Genomic DNA, 10,088 nt, shown 5'->3' on the forward strand with positions numbered 1-10,088 from the left:
TTTTATGGCCTTATAACAATTATATTCAACAATTTTTATGAGCTTGAGGCCGTTTTTAGTGAAAACTTATTGTGGAAAAGCAACAATAATTTGAAAAAAATGGTAGAAGTGATAGCTATTTCGAAAATCACCACATTTCCTCATCAGACTTCTTTCAGTAGGATTCGAACCGACGATCCCACCGACTCAGCCAGTTGCCTACGCACTGTGCTAAGTTCGCCTTGTGGATTCTTGTTGCTTTTGTTCCACTTTTTCATTTGTTAATGTATAATAATATTTTAAAATTTTGTATGTTATTCTTTGCAGATTACAAAAGAGGAGTTGGCAAAATTAATTGCAGGATTTGACCAACAAGATCTGCTAACAAGCAATGGTGTCACATTAGCGGGCCAAAGATATATCTACCTTTCTGGTACAGATCGCGTCGTACGCGCAAAACTAGGCCGCAGCGGAGTGCATTGCATGAAAACTACACAAGGTATGAATGTAATGATGATATTTTTAAGCCAATATAAACTGTTATACACCTAAAGGGAAAATGTATATGTAAGGACGTCGGAGAGTTGTTAGCCACAAGTGGTTGTAGGACTTGGTCATAGAGCTGAAACGAAACGTGCAACAACAATTCGCGTTTGAAACTCTTAACTTATGTACATATGTATTTAAAAATGGAATTATACTCATACTTTATTGTTATATTATTGTGCAAAAAAAGATCTCATCTTAATGCACAAATGGGTACACTTTAATAAATTGAAATTGAAATTGTACATTCGCTTTCATATAAGACTCGTGAGTTGATGTGGATTTTTGGGTAAAAAGCACTGTTGAGCTACTAAGCCTTTTTAGCAGCTATTAAAATAAAACAAACGATGTATGCATAAGTTAAGCAACTGTATTTAACAAGATTTGGTCCGCGACTAACTAACAGAAAGTTCACCTTGAACTATTTAAGTATGTCCTAATTACATTGGATAACTGCAAATTCATCACCAACAATAGAAAACCAGTTTTCTTAAATGCATGAGAATTTACATATATATATTTATGCACGTATGCACCCGCGCACACAATATTGCTTACATACATATGTACTATTTTTCGCTTGCTTGCATACGAATGTATCCAACTGAGCGCGGGCGGTACGTATGCACATACATATATGTATGTATGTATATACGTATGCTTTATACATAGTATAAAGGGGAAACAAAATTAGCACAGTTTAAATACATACAAGTAAATATGCAGCTCAATTGAGTATGAAAATTTCAGTGTGATCAGATAACGTTATTCATATTGATTTTGATAAACATATTTTATGTTGCTGGCTTATCCGCTGCTGCTCCGAACATCCTCCCCCCCGTTGAAAGGTCAGGGCTTTCAACAGAATCCTTCACCGGGAGGACACACAGCTTGTTCACGGCTCGTCGCGTTATGCCGCTAGATGTTTTTAAAAGTGCCACACGTACGACACCGTCTGCTCCAGGGACAACTTCGATTACCCGTGCTAGAGGCCACTTCAGTGGTGGTGAGTTTTCTTCCTTTATGCATACGACATCATTGACTTGAATGTTGGCATGAGGTAAACGCCACTTTGCGCGTTGCTGTAGAAGAGTTAGATACTCTTGAGTCCACCGCTTCCAAAAAACCTGTTTAATGTATGTTGCACGCTGCCATCGATCAAGTCGGTCGTAGTTTAGCGTCGTTAGATCCGGTTCCGGAAGAGCTGTCAGAGAACCACCAATCAAAAAATGGCCTGGCGTTAGCACATCTAAATCCTCTGGGTTTTCTGAAAGGGGTACGAGAGGACGAGAGTTAATTACAGCACAGATTTGACATACCAAAGTACGCAATTCATCGAAGCCAAGCAGTGATGAGCCAACGGAACGATAGAAATGTTGTTTGGCTGTTTTTACGGCCGCTTCCCACAAACCGCCAAAGTGCGGAGAGCGAGGTGGGATGAAACGCCAATCAAAGCCATTACTGAGGCAAAAGTTGTGGACTTCGCTGCGGTGTTTCTCGCTGAGGGCTAAGTTCCGTAGTTCTTTAAGCTCGTTCTTGGCGCCTACAAAATTCGTCGCATTGTCAGACCAGATGCAGCTGGGTATGCCACGCGTAGCGATGAATCGTTTTAGCGCGTCAATGAAAGCACCTGTTGAGAGGTCTCTTACCAACTCCATCCATACAGCCTTTGTGGCGAAGCAAATGAAAACGCTTACATAACATTTGTGGGGCGATTTATTGCGTACTTCAGGCTTGTAATAAAATGGCCCACAGTAGTCCACACCGGTGACTATGAATGGGCGCGAGGCCTGAATTCGCTCTTTAGGCAGGTCGGCCATTATGTGCTCGACAAGGCGCGGTCTCGATTTGCAGCAAATAATGCATTTTTGTAGGACTCGAGTGACTGTTTTCCGACCACCTATGGGCCAAAACTGCATTCGAATGAAGGCGAGTAAAGCTTGAGGACCTGCGTGATGTTGTTTGCGATGAAAAAAGGTTATTATACTAAATGTCAGTGGATGATCCTTCGGAATAATGCATGGGTGGCGCGATTCAAAACTAAGCATAGAGTTTTTTAATCGCCCGCCGACTCTAATAATTCCAAAGTCATCAAGAAATGGTGATAGCGAAACAATGCTGCTCGAACTCGGGACGCAATTATTGGCCTGTAATGCCGTGTACTCCGGCCAAAGTTGCGCTCTTTGTACTAAGCGAATAAGCAGTTGAGTTCCATGGTGAATATCTGCGGCTGTGAGCTGCGAAGAGCTTGGCGATGTTGTAATATTGACAAATTTGCTGACGTACCCAAAAATGCGCTGCATTGTTCCAAATGAATTAATGTACTTGAACGAAAGCGAAATGTCATTGCGGTTATGTGCGGCAAGCAACACCTTTTGTCGAAGTTCTGGAAGTTTTGGTTGTGGTAGACACATGCGCGGCCAGCTGCCCTCCACTTCTCGCAAAAATGACGGGCCGTGCATCCAAAGTGAAGATCCTAGAAGTTCCTGCGGGGTAGCTCCTTTGGATAAAATGTCCGCCGGATTCATTGCTGTCGGAACATAGTGCCACCGCATGCCCTCCGTTAATTGATGTATGGTGGAAATTCGGTTAGCGACAAATACGTTAAATTTCGATGGTTCTTCTCGCAGCCACGAGAGGACAGTGGAGGAATCTGACCAACAATGAAATGAACAGTTAAAAAGCTTCATTTTTGTAAACTCACCCATGAGTTGTGCCAGCAGTGTTGCTGCACAGAGTTCCAGCTTGGGCACGGTGATAGTCTTCAGTGGAGCGACACGGGCCTTCGAACACAACAGGTGCACTTGTACCTTACTATCCTTGGCTGAACGCGTATAAACGCAAGCCCCATAAGCTTCAAGGCTTGCATCGCAAAATGCATGAATTTCTGTAATGGCCCCAGGTTGCAAGACGTAACGAGGAAATGATAGGTGCTGTATGTCTGCAAACCCGCTGCAAAAGGCAGACCAGGCGGTGTTTAACGATTGCGGTAGACTCTCATCCCACTCAAGCTTGTCTCTCCACATGCGTTGCAGAAGAATCTTCGCCTTGGTCAGCGTAGGGCCCATTAGTCCAAGGGGATCGTAACAGCGAGCTAGAGTAGACAACGCAGAGCGTTTTGAGTTTTTACCGAGTTCTCGTTGTGGCACAAACGAAAATAGCAGCTTGTCCTTGACCGGATCCCAAACTAGTCCCAGAGCTTTGGTGATGTCACTGCCATCGTCAAACTTAAGGAAACGTTCCTTGTCTACGTCAGGTATATCACGAAGGATATCTGGACTATTAGAGCACCACTTGCGTAACTTAAAGTTTCCTCGAGCAAGGAGGCTAGTTGTTTGTAGCTTGATATTCAGTACTTCTTCCATCGAATCGCCTCCAGATATCAAGTCATCTACGTAGAAGTCTCGACGCACTATTTCTGCACCAATGGGGTAAGTCGAGGATTCGTCAGCTGCGAGTTGGTGCATGGCACGTATGGCCAGAAATGACGCAGGCTTAGTTCCATAAGTCAGCGTGTCTAACTTATAGATGGCAAAGTTTTCCTGAGGAGATTCACGCCACAATATGCATTGGAGCATGCTATCTGGTGGGGTGACGCGAACACACCTATACATCTTACAGATGTCCCCAGTAAGTGCTATGGGAAAAGTACGAAATCTAATAAGGATATTAAAAAGTTTCGGCTGAATAGTTGGGCCTGCCATGAGTAGGTCGTTCAGCGAAAAGCCCGAAGTAGTGGATGCAGAGCCATCAAAAACCACTCTCAGCTTTGTTGTGCTACTGTCATCCTTGATGACGCAATGATGCGGCAGAAAATACTTGCATTGTTGAAAAACCTCATTGGTAACTAGCGACATGTGATTAAGGTCCAGATATTCCTTTATGAACTTACTATATTCTGTTTTAAGCTCAGGGTTACGAGCGAATTTTCGTTCAAGACTTTCGAAGCGTTGACGAGCTTGCAAATAGGAGTCTCCAAGGGCCTCCACACCACGCTTCATGGGAAGACGAACTGAGTATTCGCCTGATGACAATCGCAAATAATTTTCCCGGAAGTGGGCTTCGCAGTCGATATCTTCTTGGGAGGCCTTAGAGATCGGCTCGAAGTTGTGCTCTATTTCCCAGAACTGACGCACTAAATCTTCCAACCGAGTGGAAATAATATCACTGGAGGACTTCCGTCGCACCACAAAAGATGATAGTTTTGGAGCTTGTTGCCCCCCTCCAGATAGCACCCAACCGAGGCGTGTTTTCTGAAGGAGTGGTAAACCGTATGCCAAGCGTATCTGCCCCACACATAGCAGATCGAAGAACAATGCTGCTCCAATGAGCAGATCAATTCGCTGCGGTAAGTTGAACCCAGGATCAGCTAGTTGTATATTCGACGGAACATTCCACTCGTTGGTGCTCACGGAGCAGCCAGGCTGGTTGTCGGTTATGGTTTGCACAACAACAGCTGTTATGTTTGTTGAGAAATCTGAAGTCCGCGACTTCAGTACGAGGTCGACTGAGTAACCCTCCGTTGAGAAATTGGCATCTCCAATGCCAGATACTGTAGCAGAAGATTTTGCTTTTACAAGCTGCAATTGGTTTGCAAGGCGAGTTGTGACAAAGTGTAACTGGGAGCCAGAATCTAAAAGCGCCCTGCAAGGCACGAAGCTTCCAGCACGATTTTTTACCAGAACGACGGCAGTAGCTAGGAACACAGCATCAGAAGGAGATACTGGGGCACTAGGCGACACAGATAACGATGCAGTCATAGCGTTGGATTGAACTGTAGCTGCCGACGAAGCTTCGGCTTGACTATTGATTAACGATGCAGTTGAGCGTTCGAAATGCAAGAGCGTGTGGTGTTTCGACTGACAGGCGCGGCACGATCCGGATTTGCAGTCACGAATTTGATGCCCAGTCTTTAGGCAGTTAAGACAAAGGGAAAGCTTCTTAACTTCCCTCAGGCGTAAGTTCGGAGACAAATTTGCGAAGCGTTGACAGCTATAAATTGCATGCTCGGCAGATCCACAAAACACACAAACACCTTTTGAGCCGTTGGAAGCAACAAAGGATTTCCTCTGACCAGTACTCACGTTCTTGTTAGCTTTTACCGCCTGACCAGTCGGTGTCTGCATAGAATGCTCAACGTTCTCGAGTGTTCTGCAGCGCTTCTCCAAGAACATAGCTAATTGATCCCAGGATGGCAGTTCGCTGATCGATGAACTCTCCTCCCATTTAGCTTGCGTCTTTTTGTCGAGTTTCTGGATCACCAATTGTACGATGATGCCATCTGCGATCTTCCCATTGGATGCGAGCGACTGCAATGCGCGTATGTGTGCTGTGACCTTATCTGTCAGCTCTCGTAGCTTGGTTACGTTTGAATCTGCCCTCTCTAGCCCAAATATCTCCCTGACGTGTGCCTGAAATATAAGACGTTTGTTATCGAAGCGCTTTTGTAAAAGATCTAATGCAGTGTTATAATTAGCGTCGTTTATTTCCAGCGAGCGCACGGTGTCAAGGGCAGCGCCGCTCAGACAGGAACGAAGATGCTGCAATTTGTCGATGTTGGTGAGGTCGCTGTCCTTGTCGATTATTGACGTGAACATTGAATAGAAATTTGTCCACTCGGTGTAGGCGCCACTGAATTTAGGCAGTGTCAGCAATGGCAAGCGTGAGCTATTAGCGTTCACAATGATTGATTGGGTCTCACTGGAGTTCATTCTGAGCGTGGAGCAATGTTGCGAGGCACTACGTTTACCAATCTCGCGTTGCAGTGTAGCTCTAAGGTTGATTAGAGCAGCATCGAAGTTACTTGGCAGGTCGCTGGCAATGGAGTCGAAGTCCAATTCCTCTAGGCTTGTGTGTGCGGCAGAAAAACTGGATTTCAATTCGCCTAAGGATTCTAGCATTGCTGAAAGACTGTACTCATCCATACTGTGTAGCTTGTCTGCGTCCAACTCGTTAATCAAGCTCTCCAGTCTGCTGAATATGGCCTTTGTTTTCAGCTTTAGAAAGGCTACTCGATCTGCACCTTCCCCTGGCATGACGAAGTTGCTGACGTTTACACTAGTGTGGCAGAATTATCTCAGTAAGCGGCCGGAAACAAACGAAAAATCGCGTGATACGATCACGTCGGGGTCACCAAATGTTGAGCTACTAAGCCTTTTTAGCAGCTATTAAAATAAAACAAACGATGTATGCATAAGTTAAGCAACTGTATTTAACAAGATTTGGTCCGCGACTAACTAACAGAAAGTTCACCTTGAACTATTTAAGTATGTCCTAATTACATTGGATAACTGCAAATTCATCACCAACAATAGAAAACCAGTTTTCTTAAATGCATGAGAATTTACATATATATATTTATGCACGTATGCACCCGCGCACACAATATTGCTTACATACATATGTACTATTTTTCGCTTGCTTGCATACGAATGTATCCAACTGAGCGCGGGCGGTACGTATGCACATACATATATGTATGTATGTATATACGTATGCTTTATACATAGTATAAAGGGGAAACAAAATTAGCACAGTTTAAATACATACAAGTAAATATGCAGCTCAATTGAGTATGAAAATTTCAGTGTGATCAGATAACGTTATTCATATTGATTTTGATAAACATATTTTATGTTGCTGGCTTATCCGCTGCTGCTCCGAACAAGCACATTGGAACTAGCATCGAATCAAACCCTGGACCAGAAACCTATACCTGCAGCGAATACCGGGGAATATTACACCCAAACTCCACTCAGTTAGGTGCAATATGGATGGAGTCACCTCAGAACCTGCTCAGACCTCAGAAGCAACACAACTCTAACATGTCAACATAACCACACCCTCTCCCACACGCCGCCGCAATCCACGGGCGTGGATATATCAACAGCTCCTAGTTCCTCACATTCTGTTTGGTGTATTGGTCCAGGATATACCGTAATGCGATATCAGTCAAACTCAACTCTTGCCTTGGATGGTGCCACTTTAGGGCATGTTCAGGTCTGCGCACCACTCGAGAATGGACCAGCAACTTTCAAGGCCCTATGTTACAGAGCTGCGCAATCGCAAATATATTCCGCGACGCCGCCTACTAAAACCACAAGGCAGCACCTCCAACAACAGCATACACAAATGCCTGGCAGGCAACACCACACTTCACACCCTGCTTTGCGATTAGTCTCCCAAGGCACACGAAAATATTACAATTTAACTGTAATGGACTCCAGAGCAAGATCGAGGAGGGAACCGTCTTAATGGTGGACATGGAATATTGATAGCTGCGATCCAAGGGACTGCGCCGCACAGTGTAATGAGTGCGCGCAAAAATTTTAAAAATGAAGTTGGCAAATTCGGAAAAATTCGGGTATAAACAACCGAAATATTTTCCTAAATTTTGATGTACAGGGTGGCGACGAATAACTGTTACCCAGGTTTTTGAAATATAAAAGGGTCCTTTAGAGATTTTGTTATTGTTAATTTTCCACAGATTTTACTTTAATTTTATTAATTAGTTTTTAAATTTTTTACTTTTGGGTTTACCAGCGGTAAACACTTTGAGAGAAAAGCGGCACCAGCACCTGCTCACCAATGGCTACTTTTCTAAATTTTGATTCCTTTATACTCCCCTTTTCCCCAATCCAAACTGAATAGACTCGGAACTGAGGATTAGGACGGCCATTCATTCGGCCCGCCGAAATAATTTTCCAAAGTTTGTTCACTAGTTTGAAACAGCGATTTCAAATTTCCGTAAAGTAACTTAAAATTCGTAATCAGCGACCAAAAAAACCTCCGAGAAACGTTTCGACCAATTTCCATAAATTTTCAAAAAATTGTCTGCCATTTTTGATTCGCCATTTTGAACTTCTAAAAAATAACTTCGAATTTGTAAGCAGGAATCTCAAAAACCAAACCAAACAAGAAATTTCCACCATATCCTGTTGATTTCTAAAAATTTGTCTGCTGTTTTGGATCCGCCATTTTGAATTTCTAAAAAAAAAAACTTCCAATTTGAAATCAGCGATCCCAAAAACCCCCGTGCAAGAAATTTCAAGCACATCCAGTCGATTTACAAAAACTTTTCCGCCATTTTGGATCCGTCAATTTAAATTTCTAAAAAATAACTTCCAATTTGTAATCAGCGATCCTAAAAACCCCCAGACAAGAAATTTCAAGCACGTCCAGTCGATTTCTAAAAAATATCTCCGCCATTTTGGATCCGCCATTTTGCATTTGTAAAAAATAACTTCCAATTTGTAATCAGCGATCCCAAAAACCCTCGAACAAGAAATTTCAAGCCCATCCAGTCGATTTCCAAAAATTTATCCGCCACTTTGGATTGCCATTTTCAATTAAAAAAATGTAGCATTAGATGTGTATTCAGGGACACGAAAAACTGTTGGATAAGGAGTTTGAGAATAATTTCAGTTTTTCCAGGATTCGAAAGTTTTCGAACTTAATGCCATTTATCCGCTATATTGGCATCGTTATTTGAAATTTTCGAAGAAACGCCACTCAGCATTCAAGAGAAGACAATTGCACAAATCTTTTAAGCCATTAATCTTAAATCCATCAACACAATTTTTGTTTAGAAGCCTTGTCTTTGTTCCGTGGAACATCCCATATATATTTTCCAAATGAAGTCAATAGCTTAATACACGTTTTTATTAACTATATCATTTTTGAATATATGACGTGGAAGGTTAAATTTGGTTAAATTTGAGAATTTCCTCAAAATAGAAAAAAAGTATGCAGTTGCTTAATTGAGCAAAATAGAATTCATAAAAATGTCTTTAAGTGACTTTATGGATTCGGGTTATGTGAACCGTTTCTAATTTATTCTTGGTTTTATCGAAAACAGTAACATTTACACCGTCTACTTTCTGTACAACATAAGGACCCATATATATATATATTAGAGGTCTGCATCGGAAGATAGTTGGCTTCATATTGAAGTTTTCTAGCGAATACACATCCTTCTCTTCCTCCCACTGAGAGCGCGGATAGTGAAGAGAAGTATAGTCGCTAAGCGTCGAGTAACTAATTAAAGTACGCGACAAAAATATGTTCCGAAAAAGAGAGGAACATAAAAGAGGAGTACTACGTTGTGAAACTTCCGCAAGTAAAAGTTTCCTTCATGTGAAGTTTTCAAGTATTTTAGGAAGATTTCGTTGGAGAGCATAATTTGTATATAAGAAATATGATATGTCTCGTGCACATAAAATATATTTACGTTTGTTTCTATACGTTTCTTATACAGGGTGTCCCAGAAGTAACGTGCCAAACTTTAGGGCAAGGTAGGTGGGGGGGTGAGCTCACTGATAAACAAAAAATTTTCAGGTAAAAGTGTCACCGTTTTTGAAATATTTACATTTTTTCGAATTTAAAAAAAATCGTGCCTTTTCATGTGTTTTCTTTAACTGCAACTACAAACCGGGCAATACTTAGTAAATTTTTTATGTAAAATACTTCCAGATAGTTGCCTCTCCATACTCAAATGCAATGTAGTTAAAATATATTAAGGAACCATCATAAAATTAGGACTATTTCTGGATTTTTAACTTTTT

At 42.1% G+C, this 10,088-nt stretch overlaps 2 protein-coding genes across 5 annotated transcripts in view; one reads left to right on the forward strand and one right to left on the reverse strand.

The window, feature by feature from the left end:
- chic (profilin chickadee) overlaps nucleotides 1-10,088 on the forward strand; it is a 144,332-nt gene that overhangs the window by 100,386 nt on the left and 33,858 nt on the right. For all 4 annotated transcript variants that reach the window (XM_017609143.1, XM_017609145.1, XM_017609144.1 and 1 more), the window contains exon 3: nucleotides 307-478. In XM_017609143.1, coding sequence (XP_017464632.1) covers nucleotides 307-478 — 172 coding nt within the window. The remainder of the gene's footprint in view (nucleotides 1-306; nucleotides 479-10,088) is intronic.
- LOC108358022 (uncharacterized) lies at nucleotides 876-7,211 on the reverse strand. The gene is made up of 2 exons (XM_017609139.1): nucleotides 3,230-7,211; nucleotides 876-3,178 (listed from the first exon to the last, which is right to left on the reverse strand). The coding sequence occupies exons 1-2, from the start codon at nucleotides 6,558-6,560 to the stop codon at nucleotides 1,320-1,322; spliced, it is 5,190 nt and encodes a 1,729-aa protein (XP_017464628.1). The 5' UTR covers nucleotides 6,561-7,211; the 3' UTR covers nucleotides 876-1,319.

This window comes from Rhagoletis zephyria, unplaced genomic scaffold, assembly GCF_001687245.7.
Source record: "Rhagoletis zephyria isolate East Lansing unplaced genomic scaffold, Rhagoletis_zephyria_1.1 Rzeph_scaffold_00194, whole genome shotgun sequence".
In the NCBI taxonomy this organism is placed as follows: Eukaryota; Metazoa; Arthropoda; class Insecta; order Diptera; family Tephritidae; genus Rhagoletis; species Rhagoletis zephyria.

Coding starts and splice junctions, on each gene's coding strand:
- LOC108358022 (XM_017609139.1), bottom strand. CDS start 6,560: ATGCCAGGGGAAGGTGCAGATCGAGTAGCCTTTCTAAAGCTGAAAACA. Junction 3,179..3,229: donor ACTGCTGGCACAACTCATGG/GTGAGTTTACAA, acceptor ATTGTTGGTCAG/ATTCCTCCACTGTCCTCTCG.